Genomic DNA, 19040 nt, shown 5'->3' on the forward strand with positions numbered 1-19040 from the left:
TTTGTTACCTAATTCCAAGCTGCTTTTCCACACTCACTTCATGAGATGATTCAATGATTTTCATTTTACATTATGGCTTAAAGAAACTTCTAGTGGTTCCCTGAACACCTCTTTGTTTTCTACCCTTCAGTATTCTTGTACATGGGCACCTTTGCTCCATTATTTTTTTTCAAATTTACTTTTGAAGTATTCATTTAATGGGGGGTAGATAGCATAACAGTTATGCAGAGACTCTCATGCCCGAGATTCCTAAACCACAGGTTTAATCCCCCACACTACCCTAAATCAGAGCTGATCAATGCTCTGGTAAAAAAAAAAAAGATGTCAGAGGCCCTAGGGGGGGGTTTGTTTTGTTATGACGAAAACTGGAAAATGTTCTGCATGTATAAACTAGTGTGTTTACTGTCTACTATAAAACATTAATCAAATAAAGATTTTTTTAAGGAGGAGGAGGAAAGAAAGAAAAGATGGAAGGAAGGAAGAAAGGGAGAGAAAGAAAGAAAATTATTAATTTATTATTGACTAAAGAAAAAGAAATCGAGAGGGGTGGTGAGAGGGAGCTGGGCAGCCTGGTTAAGCGCACATAGCACTATACACAAGGACCAGCGTTCTACCCCCCACTCCCCACCTACAGCAGGGACACTTCACAAGCAGTGAAGTAGATCTGCAGGTGCCTTTCTCTCTCCCTCTTTATCTTTCCCTCCCTCTCAATTTCTCTTTGTCTTATTAAAAAAGAGAGGGGGAGCGGGAGATAGAGGGAAAGAGACAGAGAAACATATGCATCCCTGCTTCACTACTCAGAAGATTTCCCCATGCAGGTGGGTACCGGAGGCTTGAACCTGGGTCCTTGCACACTATAATGTGCAAGCTTAACCAGGTGTACCACCACCTGCCCCCACCATTATCTTATTTTTGCTTGTAAAATTTAGTTGTTTTGTTTTTTTCAAGAAAACTTGATTTGGGTCCGAATGGTGGCACATCTGGTCAGGCTCAGGGGAAAAAGAAAAAAAAAAAAAACTAGTATAACCACAGGCCCTTTGGAATATAATTAATATATGCCTACTAGCTTTCTACAAAATGGAGGACCCCCAACTCTTCATCTGCACTATTCTAGCCTTTAGGTCCATGACTGGCCAACAATTTGTTTGGCTTTGTATGTTAAGTCTCGTTTCAACCAACAGGTTCCAGATGCTAGCATGATGACCAGACTTCCCTGGACAGACGACCCCACCGATGTGTCCTGGAGCTCCACTTCCCCAGAGCCCCACCCTACTAAGGAAAAAGAGAGACAGGCTGGGAGTATGGATTGACCTGTCAATGCCCATGTTCAGTGGGGAAGCAATTACAGAGGCCAGACCTTCCACCTTCTGCATCCCACAATGACCTTGGGTCCATACTCTTCAAGGGTTAAAGAATAAGAAAGCTATCAGGGGAGGGGATGGGATATAGAGTTCTGGTGGTGGGAATTGTGTGAAGTTGTACCCCTCTTATCCTATGGTTTAGTAAATGTTTCCTTTTTATAAATTAAAAAAATTAAAGAAAAGGACCCAGGTTCAAGCCCCCAGGCCCCACTTGCATGTTGGAAGCTTCTTGATTGGTGAAGCAGGGCTGCAGGTGTCTCTCTGTCTCTATCCCTTTCTGTTTCCACCTTCCCTCCCGATTTCTGGCTGTCTCTATCCAATAAATCAAGATAATAAATATATTAAAATGGAAACTTGATTCTATTGTAGCTATACCCAACTCTTCCAGCAGAACTTCCTCAATAGAGGCTTAGTTATCTTGTACTTAATTTCATTCAATGGCTATTAACAGTGTATTTGACTTTTTAGCTCTTAGGTCCCCAACCTGTATGAGGGCAGGAACCACTTCCTATTCATCTCCTTAAATACAGTGTATACTCAGTGCACAATGTACAATTTTACTCATACAAATTGCTTGATTCCACCTCCACTAATACCTATGCTGGCAGAAAACGAGGTGGAATTTATTTTTCCTCCTTCAGTATTTGACTAAAATGCGTTTTTCATTTAAATTTTCCCTGATTGACTTTATTTTTTCTCTAATTACAACTTCATTGTATCATGTCATCAGTGTTCACAGATGATTCCTCCAACATATTTGTGTGTGTGTGTGTGTGTGTGTGTGTGTGTGTGTTCTTTGATGATTTAGACTAGGTTGACTATTCTAGTTTAGCCACTTTTAAACATTTAAAAATCATCTGAAATCATCCTTAGCTGATTTACATTTTTTTCTGCTTAAAACCCCTATTTTTACACTTGGAAATACACACAGGAAATAGATTATTATTGTCCTTCCCGAATCCTTTCTTTGAGCAATAGGAGCCAAAAAAGAGAAATATCAAGCCCCATGCAGTTTGAACTCTATGAGAAAGACTTGTGAGAGTTAGCAAAGTTAAGACAAAGAAGCAAGACAGACAGCCCAAACTCCTCAAACTAGGAAGTTTCTCTCCATATCTTCTGACTCATTTTCTTTCTCCTTTCTCTTAATGGTAAAGAGTAATGCCATCCAGCTTCTGAAATGGTTTTCAGGGAACTAGAAAGAAATGGATTTGCCCATGGAGCTTCTGGGGTGGAATAACCTATTGTGTGGCAGCAGTTCTGGAAGGGTGAGGAAAGAAGGCAGTGCATAAAATGTTCAGAAAAGCATTTAAATATACCCAAAGCCTAAAAGAACACAAGACCAAATAAGTAGAAATGTAAGTGCAACACTGCATTCATTTATACTCCCTGTAAGACCTAGTGCTTTACAAATGCTCCTCTTGCTCTCTTGAGTCTGTGCTTTTCCCAATAAATATTATTGACTGACTGACCGACTAGTGAGCATTTAACCATTTTCATTCCCTCAATTATTTTTCAGGAATGTCTATTACTCACAAAATCATACAGTCTTCAAAGCCAAGAGGAAATATCCATCTGTTCGTATACATTTTCCCTTGGTTATGCGTTATACAGAGATTTCCTTTGGGAATGTCAACAAAGGATGCCTGATGAGACAGGACAAAGAACTATATATAGAGATCAAGCACCTAGAGTAGCAAGGTCAAAAGCGTACTCTTCCTAACCAAATTAAAGGAGTCTTGGGTCTGCCTTTACCTACTCCACATTCTCTCCAGTCCCAGCAGAAGGAATTTCCAACTACCTAGCCACTGAATGCTTGGCAGCAAATGCGACTGGCTGCATTACCCTAGATTCAGCTAACAAATCACGGTGATCTTAATCTCTGTTTCTATAATAATAGGAAGACTGCAGCTTTGTTTACTTTCTGAGGAGAACAGAGAAAGGGGTGAGTTGAACTAAGAGAAGGAGGCAGTATTTACAGCCCCTTTATGAAAAGTCAATCTGTGACAAAAACATTTACAGACAATAAGGAAGAGGAACAGGTTTGGCAGGAAAATAGCCTATTCCAGTTTTCTTAGAAGCTTCTTTGCTGGTATTCTCCACCCCCGCCCAACGTAAAATGCCTGGTTTACACTACGGATGTAGTCATTCCCTAAAGACAAATCTGGATTACATTTTTAAAAAAGTCCAAATCAGCTTTCAGTATCTAGCTCTCGTGACTGACAGCATCCTGTTTATTTCATGTTATAAAGTATTCATAAGTATTTATGAAGTCTCAAGTCTCTTCTTTAACTGCATTCCTCATCTTGGGCCTGGTCTTAAGGCCTTTTGAACATATAGTCTCTGTACTGAAGGAGCATAATGAGTACTCTGGATTCACCCTATTATTATGGGCAGGATAAAGGTACACCCCTACACTTTCAGAAGAGGTGATGTCATGCATGGTCTTTCATAAACTACCCCTATCAAGACTCAAAGACAACAGAGCTAACTCCCACAACACACTGTCCTCCTCAGCATGAAATGCAACATCTTATAATTCTTTCCTAATTCTCAGACATTTTTATTCCAATGTTTGTGTTTCCTGCATATTTTCATATACAACAGTGTGAATCTGTGTGACATATAAGCCCTCATGTGGTGGTTATATACAGTTTGATGTCATTTTCCTTGTAGCTGATATATGCACAAATAAGGATTTGAATAAAAGGTGACCTTTGGTGTAGCTAGAAAGGACAGTGCCCACAATGGGATTTAATTAGTATCTCTAAGAGAGCCTTTTTTTTTTTTTTTGCTTCTAGGATTATTGTTGGGGCTTGAATCCACTGCTCCTCAAGGCTATTTTTTCCCTTTTGTTGCCCTTGTTGTTTTATCGTTGTGGTTATTACTATTGTTGTTATTGTTGTCAGATAGGACAGAGAGAAATAGAGAGGAGGGGAAGACAGAGAGGGGGAGAGAAAGACAGACACCTGAAGACCTGCTTCACGGCTTGTGGAGCGACCCCCCTGCAGGTGGGGCGCCGGAGATCTAACTGAAATCCTTATGCCGGTCCTTGGGCTTTGCACCAAGTGCGCTTAACCCACTGCGCTACTGCCTGACCCCAAGAGAGCCTCTTAAACACATCCTTTGCTGGTACATCAGGGTAACTCTTTCCCCCTAGTTTGCAGTACAAGTATCATCACCTTAACATTCAAGCAGGAATATTAAGTTCAGAATTACATCGTTAAGACACCATTCAAGGGGCCGGGTGGTGGTGAATATGGTTGAGCGCCCAGGTTACTATGTGCAAATACCCGGGTTCAGGCCCATGGATCCCACCTGTAAGAGAAAACTTCACAAGTAGTGAAGGAAATGCTGCAGGTGTCCCTCTCTCTCTCTCTGATTTCTCTCTCTCCTCCTTTCTATTTCCCCCTTCTCTATATATATCCCTATCCAATAAAAAATAAAATAAAATATTCTAAAAGGTATAAATTCATTATTAAAAATAAATATTAAGGGTTGAGTGATGGCGTACCTGGTTGAGTGCACATGTTACAACGCTCAAGAATCTTGGGCTCGGGAGTCGGGCGATAGTGCAGCGGGTTAAGCGCTGGTGGCGCAAAGCACAAGGACAGGTGTAAGGATCTCGGTTCAAGCCCCCAGCTCACCACCTGTAGGGGAGTCGCTTCACCAGCGGTGAAGCAGATCTGTAGGTCTTTCTTTCACCCTCTCTGTCTTCCCCTCCTCTCTATTTCTCTCTGTCCTATCCAACAACGACGGCTTCAACAACAACAACAGTAATAACTATAACAACAATAAAACAGCAAGGGCAACAAATGGGAAAATAAATAAATAAATATAAAATAACAAAAAAATGTTAAAAAAAAGAATCCAGGCTAGAGCCCCCAGTCCCCATCTGAAGGGAAAATCTGCACAAGTGTTGAAGTAGTAATGTAAGTGACTATCTATCTCTCTCCTTCTCTCTTCCCCTTCTTTCAATTTCTCTGTCTCTAGCCAGTAAATAAATAAACATAAAAATAAAAAAAACATCATTCAAAATCAGAATTAGTTAAAACTGAAGTGCGCTGAGTTTTCCTGTAATAGCACAATAATACATTGCTTTTATGAGACCAGTTTCTTGCCACATTAAAACAAGTGGCAGAACTGTTGTATTGCACCAAAGTAAAAGACTCTAGGGTGGGAGGGGAAGGGTTCAGATCCTGAAACACGATGGCAAAGGACCTAGTGGGGATGTATTGTTATGTGGAAAACTGGGAAATGTTATGCATGTACAAACTATTTTATTTACTGCCGACTGTAAAACATTAATCCCCCAATAGAGAAATTTTAAAAATAAGTTAAAAAATTGAAACATGATCCCTTTGAAAACAAACAAAAACTACAATACTCACTATTTCAAAATAAAGGAATCTCAAGCAAAAAAGATATGTAGCAGAACTCTGGATATATATTTTGATTGGCTCCATGTTTGGGTGAGGCTGGCCAGAGTGATAAACGTACCAGGGCTAGGATGATAAGATGTTAGAAAGGTTCTAAAGTGAATAAAAATGACAATAAATTGTTTTACTATGCTATTTCAACCTCATTTTGCTCTATAGTTAATAGTCTTTTTGATGAGAACAAAGAAGCTGATGTCTATAGATTCCAACCATCAATTTTATTCATTATTAGCTGGTCCTTGACTTTAATCATTTAACTTCTCAACCAAGAAAGTATTTATCTTGTTCCATACTTAAACTTCCTTGTCTCTTTACACTGTGAGTTTCTTTCTTTCTCTCTCTTTCCTCCTCCCTTTCTCTTTCTTTCTTTCTTTCTCTCTTTCTTTCTTTCTTTCTTTCTTTCTTTCTTTCTTGCCTCCAGGGTTATCACTGGGGCTCGAATCCACTGCTCCTGGAGACCATTTTTTCCCATTTTTTTGTTGCCCTTGTTGTTATTATTGTTATTGCTGTTGTTGTTGTTGTATAGGGCAGAGAGAAATGGAGAGAGGAGGGGAAGACAGAGAGTGGGAGAGAAAGATAGACACCTGCAGACCTGCTTTACCACTGTGAAGCGACCTTTTTGCAGGTAAGGAGTTGGATGCTGGAACGCGGATTTTTACGTGGATGTGTGCGCTCCACGCTAAGTACACTTAACCCAATGCGCTACCACCTGGCTGCCCCACAATGTAAGTTTCTTATTTTGTAATCTAACAATATAATCAGAAGCTTTGATTGAGTGAGACACAGAGGGCTTTTTGTTTGTTTGTTTTTGTCAATAGCCATTCTAAATTGCCTTTTAATTGGTTTCCCCCACTGATAGAAAGGATGAAATGTTAGGGGGAGAGAAGTGAATAAAGAAAATGACCACCCAAAGAACTGTAACCTAAGAAGTCTGCAAGACATTTAAAGTCAAGTAGTCGATTCAACCTCTCACTTAATAAGAAGCAGAGAGGCAAAACGACTTACTCAAGTTCATACTACCAATTACTGGCAGAGTGAAGTCCATAACCCAGTCTTTCAACTCACATTCCTTATCCATTTCTTTAATGTCCCCACACTATGTTAGTCTCACAGCTGAGGACAATCAGTATCCTGTGCACCTTACATGCAGCACTACTCTCTTCTATATATGGAGTGCCCAGTAGGGATTTAGTTACTAACGGTATGTATATACTACAAGTACACATTTGCTAAAGAAAGTGAATACTTTAATAACTCCAAACAGTCAAGAGTGGCTAATCATATAAGAGAATCCTTAGCTTTGCAAAAAAAATTATCTAAGCTATCCTAAGTAAGAATAACCAGGTGGGGGAGTTGGGTGGTAGCACAGCGGGTTAAGCGCACATGGCACAAAGCACAAGGATCCCTGTTGGAGCCCCTGGCTCCCCGCCTGCAGGGAGTTTGTTTCACAAACGGTGAAGCAGGTCTTCAGGTGTCTATTTTTCTCTCCCCCTCTTTGTCTTCCCCTCCTCTCTCCATTTCTCTCTGTCCTATCCAACAGCGACTACAACAATAAAACAACTAGGGCAACAAAAGGGAATAAATAAATTAGAAAAAAAATTAAAAAGCTAAATATTTTTTTAAAAAAGAATAACCAGGTGGGATTAAGAGATGAGATATTAATACAACTATTTTATTTCTTAAAATAAACTTTACCTAATGCATATATCTGTCATGCATGTAAGATTAAAACTAAACAGTCAGGTTGTAAATATAATTAGAAGTGTTTTGATCCAGTCTTCCCAGGGGAAGTGTTACAGTATTTTACCTTACCCTACCACTGCTGTTTCAAAAAAGTCAAAACAAAACTAAATAGTACAGTCAACGTTCCATGCCCTCAGAAAAGCATGACACAGCAACTTGTCTTTTATTCTATCTCCTTAAGAGGAGAGTGATTCATCTTCTAAGCTCTGCTCTGAGGTTTCACAAAGATAGCTGTCGAAAGCCTTATAATTTCATAACATTTTATAATTCACAGACAGCTTTATCATCATTATCATTTGTTGATGACAGAAAATCTGGAAAGGCAAGGAGGGAAAGAGCTAGATAAGATGCAAAGGGACAAAGGGAAGAGATTAAGTTAAGAAGAGAAGCAGTCTGGCAATATTGCTACTGAATGAGCCTCACCCCACTTGAAGACCCAGGATTTCTATCTTTCCCATGACATCCCAGCAGACCCTTTAAGGAACTATGATGTACAGTTTGATAAAGGAAGAAAAACATTTCACATCTAATTCTCATACTTCCTTCTGTCAGGAAAGAAGAAGCTGCCCTTTGAACTGTTGCCTACCACGACCACCACATTATCCCCATCCTAACCCATCACCACTGTCTAGCAATTGTCTTTTAGACAATAACTATATATTATTGTTCTCACAGCAAGCATCCTAAAAGAATGAGAATTCTGACAACAGCCTACCATTCTCACCTTCACTCCAAATGGCTGAACTACAATCCAGCAAAACTTAACTACCTTCTCCCTTCAAAGAGCATCCAATCAAGTCTTCTAAAAAAAAAATTTTGCAATTATTTGTTACGTACCTCCACCTGCTGGCAGATCTGTATTAGTTTGGCCATCTGATTTTCTAGTTCACTGTTGCGCTTAACCAGGTTGGTAAGGTTCATCTCCAGAGTTTGCTGCCACCGCAGAGAGTGTGAATCCAGGGGAAAACGGGGTGGGGGGAGAAAGAAATACCATTATCAAATATTTCAACAATTAATTGATGGGGAAGTATGCAGAGGCAGTGCACCTGATTTTCATGCTTAATGTCCCAGATTCAGACTCTATTACTACCACATGCCATAGCTGAGTAGTGTTCTTTACCTCTCTCAATAAATAAAACATATATTTTTATATTCACTAAATACTTTTTATGGGATGAACACTGGTTTAGATCCTAATTAATTATGCTTTGAGTTTACTCTAGGCAGTCATTATTGAGATGACTATCACAACTTTGTGGATATAGCGGTTTATTGTTATTAAAGCGACTTTATTTTCTATAATATTTTTATTTATTAACACAAGAAATAATGAGAGAGGACGTGAGTAGCACTGGTACATGTGATACCAGGACTTTTACTTAAGACCCCCTGCTTTCAAGTCCAATGCTCGTGCCACTGGGTCACCTTTTAAGCAAGATCCAGAAATCTCCAATATTCGTAAGGAGAGTGATCATAAGTTGAAATGGAATTAAGTAAAGAAGCATTTATCATTAATTTCTATGGATAATTTTTTGAGTATCCCTAGGACCAAACAACCTAAAAAATCATAACAAATTGCACCTAAAATAACACTAACAGCCTCACAAGGGTAGGAATGACATGACAGGTGCATAGTTAGTGTAAAGTAGTACTTGGTGATATCTCTCTCCATGTTCAAAGTACACACTGCTTCTGGGAATACATGCTGCAAAGTGTAAGCTGATGATAGTTTAGGTTTTTGTCTTTTGTCATAAAAGTGATACGGCATAATGTGAGGAGCACCTGAATTTCATAGTCATCATATTAATCTTGTGACACCGGACAAAGGTTATTTTCTCTCTTTTGAATGATCACTATTTAACAGACACAATGATGGGTCATTTCATATATATATGCATGATCATAATGATACATAAAGAGGCAATGTCACCATTTTATAGAAGACAGAATTGAGTTTCAGGCAGAACGGTTAATGTGCACAGTCAAATGATTAAGGATGTGGCAAAGGTAAGCCCAAAACCCAGATGTCTAGCCCTCAGTCACAGTTTTTCCCCAGCAGTCCATGATTTTTTTTTGTCTTTATAATGTTTTATATTTATCAGTAGGTTCTTTCAGGGAAAGAAAAGATGACATTTTAAGTCTGGGGTTCATTGAAATTCAGCACTTTATCTCATAGCATCCATTCTCTGGCAGTAAGGAATAGCCCACAGAGATGCCAGATTTCAAAACACAAAGTTTGGCTGAATCAAGATATGTCACGTATAGATAACTGGATAAAGAGGCTACGGAATATATATCCAATGGAATATTACTCTGCAATCTGAAAAGATGAGGCTGTATCATTTGGAACAAAATGGATGGAACTGGAAGTGGTTATGCTAAATGACCTAAGAAGCGGAAGACTACTACCAGATGGTTTCCCTCATATGCAGATGGATTTACAGATTACTAACACAAATAAGCTTGCAAAAAGAAAAAAAGAAAAAGAAAGAAAGGAAGGAAGGAAGGAAGGAAGGAAGGAAGGAAGGAAGAAAGAAAAGGAGAAAGAAAGAAAGAAAGAAAGAAAGAGAGAAAGAAAGAAAGAAAGAAAGAAAGAAAGAAAGAAAGAAAGGAAGAAAGAAAGGGATTAACAACTAACCAACCTCTTTCCTAGACTTTGTGAGAACTATGATGGTTATCAGAGGACAAGGGTGATACACAGAACTTTAGGGTGAGTGAGATGAGTTGTATATACACACACATGGATGGAGGTTTGGAACTATACTCCTAAGATATTATAATTTGTAAAAACACTGTTAGATCAGTATTAATAACATATCTCGTATATTGGCTACCATTGTTAACTACTATATAGATATGTTTAGGCACACATTAGTAAGCACCTTGCAAGTTTGCTTAATATATCATGTTGCAACAGAACTCAGAAACATATTTAAAGTTGCTTCTCCTCTAGGACCTAGCCACTTTTCTCTCTCCTCCTTTTCTTTCTCCTTTTCATCGTCATCGCACCCTACAGAGTCTATCCAAATGTTATAGTCTATCTTCCTAACCCATACTATGCTAATACTTCTTCCCTTAATCAAATTCATTACTATCTCCACATTTGTTCTGGTTTATAATTGTTCACTGTCCATATTTGGGGTGAGGGATAAGAAAGTGCATGAAGAAGTGAAGGAAGATGGAAAAAGGCTGAGGACTCATGTATTTCCCTCCTCCTCTATTTTCTACTAAATATGATTGCTTAATATCTTGGCAATAGTCTAAGAATCTATCCAAGACAATATGTTCCTACGGCTAGATGTACTTCTAGGACTAGTAATCTGATTTCACTTATTCTAAAGCTGGACTGTGAGAACCACCTTAACTTTTGCTATTCTTCTGGCCAGATATCTCTTGGTGCCTTTGTCTTTATTTTCTGGGATGTGATTTTTTTCACTCTTTATTATTTTTTTTCTCGTTTATTCCATTTTTCACTTTATTTTACTGAACACATAATTTGGGGTCTTGTTAGACCATGGACCCCGGGTTATCATTTTAAAAAATCATAGTAAGTGGTGGTTCTTTTCCTTCACTATCCCTGCACTCCCCCAACAATGTACAAAATGCCAGTACTTTTTATATTTACTTATTTATTCCCTTTTTTTGTTGCCCTTGTTGTTACTGATGTCATCATTGTTGGACAGGACAGAGAGAAATGGAGAGAGGAGGGGAAGACAGAGAGGGGGAGAGAAAGATAGACACCTGCAAACCTGCTCCACCACCTGTGAAGTGACTCCCCTGCAGGTGGGGAGCCGGGGGCTGGAACCTGGATCCTTATGCGGGTCCTTGTGCTTTGTGCCACCTGCGTTTTAACCCACTGCGCTACCACCTGACTCCCTCCCCAGCACATTTTAATAACACAGAATGAAAACTAACAAGATGACTCTAATTTCAACCTTACTTCTAATTTCACCTTACTTTTCTTGCCATTTTAATCATGACCATCTCAATCAGTGGACTTTTCTTTAACTGAGGAAAAGGGGATGGTAATGATTGATTTGCACATGATCTCTAAGCTAAGTAGCTGTCAGGGTAAAACCAGTTCAGAAATTCAGTGCAAAAAGTATTTAGCACCTGCTCTATTTATGGAACAGTATTCAAAGACATAGAGGTGAAATTAACATGGTTCATGAAAGATAAATAAGATTTTAATAGAGATGAAACAGGACAGGGTGTTTTAGGCATAAAGAATAAATAGTAAGTGCAAGTGTAAAAGAGAATAAAGTGCAGGACATGTCCAGTGAACAGTAGTTCAGTTTGGCTAGAGCTGAGAGTGCAAAAGAATGGGGAAGGGAGATTTAAGCTTTTGAGCAAGATAATGAGATAATCAAAGCTGTGTTTAGATCAACCAAGTAGCAAAATGTGGGGCAGATTGAAACAGAAGAACCCAAGGGCAGGGACACTGGGTAGGAGGAGGCTGAACTATCCAGGGCAGTTGGTTACGCAGATCTGGACCAAACTAAGAAAATAATCAGGAGAAAAATGTCTTATGAAGAAATTTGTCACTGTCAAATATGCAGAGAGTGCAAGAAAAAAAATGAGGGCTGATAAAAAGCAGCTGAGTTTGACAGTGAGCGGTCACTGGTGACCTTTGCAAAAGGACTTTACTTCTGCAGAGCTCAGAGAGGACATGCCAAACTATATAGGCTTAAGAAGAATGTTCACTAGTGACAAGGAAGGCTACAAGACTGGGATGCTCTTCAAATATCTGGTCATGAGGTGACTTGATGAGAGCTGTCATTTGATGAAGGGGGTCCAACTTAAGTTAGATAATGGGCATTGGTAATGGATCCAATCTGTTTATGATTTCCTCCAGCCAAATGGATCAAATTCCTACATCTGTGGAAACCCTATGTATCACAAAGGTCTGTACTGACATATTAGGTAAACATAATTATGGAAACTGATGGACTCAGATGAACTAGAAATACGTGTTTCAAACTATTATGTGTTTCCATTCAAACATGGGATTCCACGGGGGGAATGTTTTCTAACAAGTACATGCAACCTGTTGCAACACTTGTCATGAAACTGATATCTCATAAATAATTCATAAGGTATAATGCAGAGCAGGACTAAGATCCCTGCTGTGTGTTCTACATTTATAGCCTGAACTGAGACTCACAGCTTCTGAAAATCCACTGAAAATAAAAATTAGGACTAAACACTTAATTTGTGGTCTGGTTAGACCATGGACCCTGAGTTAAACTAGTAAAGTTGTGAGTCCCTCGGAATATACCTAAAATAGACCTAGTAGTTTCTTCCAAAACAGAGATCTCCAAATCTTCATCTGCAATATTCCAGCCTTTAGGTTCATTATTAGTCAATAGTTTGTTCTGCTTTATATGTTAATTCTTTTTCAGCCACCAGGTTCCAGATGCTACCATGATGCCAACCTGACTTCCCTGGGCAGACGACCCCACCATGTGTCTTGGAGCTCTACCTCCCTAGATCTCTGCCCCACAAGGGAAAGAAAGAGTCAGGCTGAGAGTATAGATCTACCTGCAAATGCCCATGTCCAGTGGCGAAGCAATTACAGAAACCAGGCCTTCCACCTTCTGCATCCCATAATGATCCTGGACCATACTCCCAGAGGGATAAAGAGTAGGGAAGATATCAAGGGAGGGGATTGGATATGGAGCTCTGGAGGATGGGTACTGTGTGGAAATGTACCCCTCTCATCTTATAGTTTTTTTTTAATATTTCTATTTTATAAATAAAAAATTTTAAAAATAGTAAATGGTTCTTTTCCTCAGCTATCCCCACCCCCCAGCAATTTACAGAATGCCAGCACATTTTAACAACACAGAATGAGAACTGACAAGATGACTTTAATTTCAACCTTACTTCATTAATATGAAAATGCTTTGAAAAATTAAATCTTTGGCTAATGAAAACACCATCTGTTGATGGCTTTTTGCCACTGTTTTTCTTACATTATTGAGACATAATTTGAGGAAAACACTGAACACTTACTTACTTCCTATTTGCTTATAAGGAATACAAGCCTCCTCTCAAACTGGAATCGATTTTCAATAATGAACGCATGCAAAGGGGAACAGACAACTGGAGCAATTCTGCACTCTGCTCTCTTGTCCTTCCAGATCATGCCTCCTACTAACAAATCTTTGACAGTGAGAAATCCTGAGCCACTCTATTTGTAAATGACTTCACTGATTTGGTCAGGTAATTATCTTGTCTATATTCTGACTGTGTGAACAAAGTGTGTGTGTGTGTGTGTGTGTGTGTGTGTGTGTGTGTGTGTGTGTGTGTGTGTGTGTGTGTGTGTTTAGGTATCCAAAACTTAATGATGTGGTGTTGCTATTGTTCAGTTTTGAAAATACTGCTCTATTTTGCTTTTGCCTTGTTTAGTCCAGCTAATGGCTGGGCCGGGCTCCCTCTGTCTAAGCCTCATTAGTATAGCTTTCTCAGAACAGTTGAACTGTGACAGCAAGAGAGCCAAAGTGGCAGGAGAGATAGGAATGGAGATATTTGCTGGTAGGAAACAGGGACAGGAGGTTGGCAGGGGAAGCAGGATGAAGCTTCCATTTCCTGTTACAGGAGGTTACCTCAGGGTCCTTTCTGTGCTTCCCCTGCATGAAGATTAGAGAAGCCATTTGAGCTTTGAAACTGTGAGGCCCTCTTTGCTTCCACATGACTACATAGTTATAACCCTCACAAAGTTGTGCATGTATCTAAATAGTACAAGTGAGGGAAGATTTTGGCAGATTTGCATAACTGAGATTTTTAAAAGACCCCAGTCAGCTAAACTGGCAGTGTACACTAATTCCATTTTTACCCAAGCCCCACTTCATTTGTTTCATAGCTGTAGCCTCTGTGTCATAGATGAAACTTTCCCAAAGAGGATAATATTGTGCCATTTCTCAGAAAGCCAGGCATAAACCATTATTCTTTCAGACAGCGTGCCACAAAAACAAATGGTTTCTCTAACATTCTCAAGTAATTACTGCTTTTTTTCCTCATTTCTCCAGATAAAGGTAACTTTTTCACTGGCTCCCTCTGAAAACCGTATTATACATCAAAACACTAACTTTTCAGTAATTCAAGAAAGAATCCCCTTAGTGGCATACACTTGACCTTGACCCTGTTCTTCATTTGTCATGTTTCCTGAAGGCACATGCGTTCACAAATATATTAGTATATTTACACACACCTTCTTAACACAGCAAACCTTGAAGCTTTCATCTTTTCCATCAGAAATATATATTCTCTTGATTTCTAAAAGCTACAAGGGGAACATGACCTAAACCTAGAGAAAAATCACTTCTTTTTGCCACCAGGGTTATCTCTGGCACTCAGTGTCTGCACAGCAAACCCACCACTCCTGGTAGACACTTTCCATTTTCTTCTATTATTTTTCTTTCTTTTTTATTTGATAGGGCAGATAGAAATTGATAGGGAAGGGTGAGATAGATATAAAGAGAGAAAGAGAGATACCTGCAGACCTGTTTCACTGCTTGTGAAGTTTCTCTCCTGCAGTTTGGTGAAGCAGAGTTTCGAACTTGGGTCTTCGGGCATAGTAATGTGTATGCTTAACCAGGTGCACCACTGCCTGGCTCCCTCACAACAGTTTTTTTAATCTTGTGGAAATTATTGTGTGGTACAGAACAAAAATGAAGGAAGAAATATCAGTTCACTCCAAACTTGAGCTTTCCAAATTCCCAGAACACAAGTATATCTTTCAACATAACCTGAGCCAGTGCTTTTTTTTTTTTTTTTGTATATCCAGACCACTCAATGATCAGATGACCACCCAAGCTCTTCCAAAAACCAGTAGCCAAAATCTTAGCACACTTTTGGGGTCACATTTTATCTTCTTTTTTTAAAAAAAAAACGGCATGTCTTAAAATACTGACTTTGCTTTTGCTTCAGTCTGCCACATTATGTATCAATTACATATGGCCTTTCAACAGCAGAACACACCATCTGGTCCGCAAACTGAAGCCTACATCCTTATGCCAGAGTTTATTTCTTCTCCAAACATTTATCTGCTGTTGTATAGACATGGGATATATCCCATAAGGAGAGGCAAGAGATATACTAGATGTTTAAGTTCTACTCAATGTTCTTTAAAGAATAGTAAGAGTGGTCCTCAACCAGGTAAAACAGGTTTCCAGAAGGTTCAGTAATCATCCAACGAAGACCCATGCAACCTCATATTCTTTTAAAAATATTTTATTATCTTTTTTTTTGTTATTGGATAGAGATAGCCAGAAATTGAGAGGGAAGGAGGTGAGAGAGAGAGAGAGAGAAAGAGAGAGAGAGAGAGAGAGACCTGCAGCACTACTTCACCACTCATAAAGCTTTTCCCCTGCAGGTGCCAACTGGGGGCTTGATTCCGAGTCCTTGCACATTGTAACACATATGCTCAACCAGGTGAACCACCACCCGCATTTCTTTTCTGGCCCTCTCTTCACTGCACTCCATAGTTAAATCTCTATTCAAGGGGCCAGGTGGTGATGCACCTGGTTAAGGGCAAACATTATAGTGCACAAGGACCCAGGTTCAAGCCCCTGGTCTCCACCTGCAGGGGGAAAGCTTCATGAATGGTGAAGCAAGTCTGCAGGTGTCTCTCTGTCTTTCTCCCTATCTCCCCCTCCCATCTCAATTTCTCTCTATCTTTATCTAATAAATAAATAAACAAATCTCTATTTGAAATGTACAAATTATTATTTGGACCTTCTATAAGAAAATCTATACTTACATCCTAAATCCAGTGCTTATTTTGATAACACTCATAATAGTAAGTCAAACTGACCTCTACTTTCCTGGGGGCCTCAATACAGTATTCCACTTGCACTATTTGTCTTTAGTGTTTTCCTCTTATACACATTTGCCTCTTTCTACTTCCACTAATCTTCCTTTATGTTTAACTTCTAGGTCATGCAAGCTACAAGGCTCAATCTTGAGTCTTCCTTCAGCACACTACAGCATGGTTATACCTCTATGCCAAAAGGCACTTAAGTCTGTTTCCAGCTTTTGCTCTTAAAGTCTCCACACTAGTCCTATGCTTTCTTTCCCTCAGATACCTAAATAACTGACTTACTCTTGACAACTTCTTGCCCCTTACCTTAGCCCTGACTCCCAACTGGCATTCCAGAAACAAAGTCTCTTTTGAAGTCCCTCTGTATGTTTTTGCAAACCCCTTTCATGCTTCCCGTATCACAGTGTTCACCATAATGTCTGGAAATTGTATCCATACTGTCTGCTTCCCCACACTAAGCTGAGAGTTCTGCCAGAGTTTGGAATTGGGCTGTCATCAGTGTCCAACAGTTTTCTAGGCATTTGACTCTTCATAACTGTCCATTAAAAGTATGCTGAGGGGCCAAATGGTGGTGCACCTGATTGAGCTCACGTGTTGCAATGCGCAAGGACACAGGTTCAAGCCCCCTGTCCCCACCTGCAAGGGGAAAACTTTGGGAGTGGTAAAGCAGAGTTGCAGGTGTCTTTCTGTCTGTTTCCCTCTCTGTCTCTCCCTTCCGCTTGATTTCTGACTGTCTCTATCCAATAAATAAATAAAGATAATAAAAGAATTTTAAAAAATGTATGCTGAACAAGTCAGTGTGGAATGACCCATAACCACATCAAAAATTTAAATACAAAGTGAAGTTATCCTGCCAAAATTGCTGACCCCTTTCTAATGTTCCCCTTACTGTCATCCCTAAGACCACTCTTTAGACATCTATTCAAAAGTCATTTGAAGTCATGTTTCTCCTCATCATCTACAACCACAAGTCATTCATTAATTGTTAATACTTCACAGTTGCTCTCCAGTTTATCCTTCATCTCCAACAAATTCATTCACCATGCATTATAATTGAGCCCAATGGCATCCAATGGCTTCCTCTGTGCTTCAGAACATTCCGTGTAATTCTCTGTTGTAGTTCTTACCAATAATGGTTTTTATTTTGAAGAAAAAATATTTATTATGAGAAAGAAGGGGAAAGAAAGAGGACCAGAGCACTGCTGAGCTCTGGCAAAAGGTGGTGCAGGAGACTGAACCTGTGGAATTTGGGACCTCAAATTGGTGCTCTAATAGGCCGAACTATCTCTTTGGCTTGAACTGGAATTTTCTTTTATTAGTTCTTTATTGGGGGATTAATGTTTTACAGTCGACAGTAAGTTCAATAGTTTGTACATGCATAACATTTCCCAGGTTTCCACATAATAATACAACCCCCGCTAGGTCCTCTTCTTCTCCTTCTCCTTCTCCTTCTCCTTCTCCTTCTTCTTCTAGCGTTTGCCAACTAGGTTTGCTAGGTCCTCTGCCATCCTGGAACTGGAATTTTCATTGTGCTCACCTGTCTCCTAACATTGAGCTGCCTAGGGGCAGTGTCTTGCCTTATTTCCCATGTTCCCAGTTCCTAGTTCCTACCTATAATTACTTGAACATTTTTTGTTCAGTAAACAAAATGAGTGCTCATAAATTGTTAAATAAGTGAATTAAAACTGTGTCTAAATTCCTGCTCCTAAAATTTAAGTTAGTTTATGTTCTATGTTCAGCAAAGATCTTTTAAAATGAAAAGTAAGATATTACTTCATTATCTCAATCCTTAATAAATGTGAATGCCATTATCACACTTTCCCCTTTAAACTTCACTTCTCTGGGTTTAAAAGTTCTTGTTTCCTTAATCTTTCCTCACTCATATTTCAGCAATATGTTTTTTTTCAATAAAAACAGGCAGAATTTTCATCTACCCAAGAAGAGTTTCTGAGTCAACCTTCTGTAAACTGTTCTCAGACTGATGACTATTAGCTCCTTTCAGCTACTGCTGCAAATAAGATTTGGGAAAAAGAAGAAAGAGGAGGAGGAGGAGGAGAGGGGAAGGAGACAGAGAAGAAGAAAGAAAAGAAAAAGAAAAATAATAAAAGGGCTAGATGGTGTGCACTGGTAGAGTACATGTTACAATGTGCAATGACTGAGGTTCAAGCCCCAGGCCCCCAACAACAGGGGGAAAATTCTCAAGTGGTGAAGGAGGTCTGCAAATGCCTCTCTTTCTTCCTCTCTATCTTCCCCTTCTCTCTCAATTTCTATCTCTACCTTAAATAAATTAAAATATTTAAAAACAGTAAAGATAAGAGTACATAAACTTATTGTATTCACTTAATAAACTTGCTCTCCTACCTAGGAATCAATAGAATCAACAGAAAAAAATTTCAGTACAGGATCCTGTTAATACTGTTTGTGAACAATATAATTGTTGAAAGGAAGAGAGCAAGGATTCAAAATAATCTTATCACATAATTTAAGTAGGAACATAATAAAAAATGCATTATTCCTCACAAAACATGTACAGGTTTATTCATAGTATAGTGATGGATAAGTAGTTTGAACAGTTAGGATACCACAGAGAAACCAAATCTAACAAATAAGAATGACTTCATGGGAAAGAGTTAAATATAGGAGAGAAACTCAATGATGCATACTGCCCCCATGCCC

General features: G+C 39.1%; 1 protein-coding gene across 3 annotated transcripts in view; it reads right to left on the minus strand.

Annotated features, from left to right (window-relative positions):
• The window catches only part of MID2 (midline 2), a 160722-nt gene that overhangs the window by 99803 nt on the left and 41879 nt on the right, over window positions 1-19040 (minus strand). For all 3 annotated transcript variants that reach the window (XM_060182618.1, XM_060182617.1, XM_060182616.1), the window contains exon 3: window positions 8378-8473. In XM_060182618.1, coding sequence (XP_060038601.1) covers window positions 8378-8473 — 96 coding nt within the window. The remainder of the gene's footprint in view (window positions 1-8377; window positions 8474-19040) is intronic.

Source organism: Erinaceus europaeus, chromosome X (assembly GCF_950295315.1).
Source record: "Erinaceus europaeus chromosome X, mEriEur2.1, whole genome shotgun sequence".
Taxonomy (NCBI): Eukaryota; Metazoa; Chordata; class Mammalia; order Eulipotyphla; family Erinaceidae; genus Erinaceus; species Erinaceus europaeus.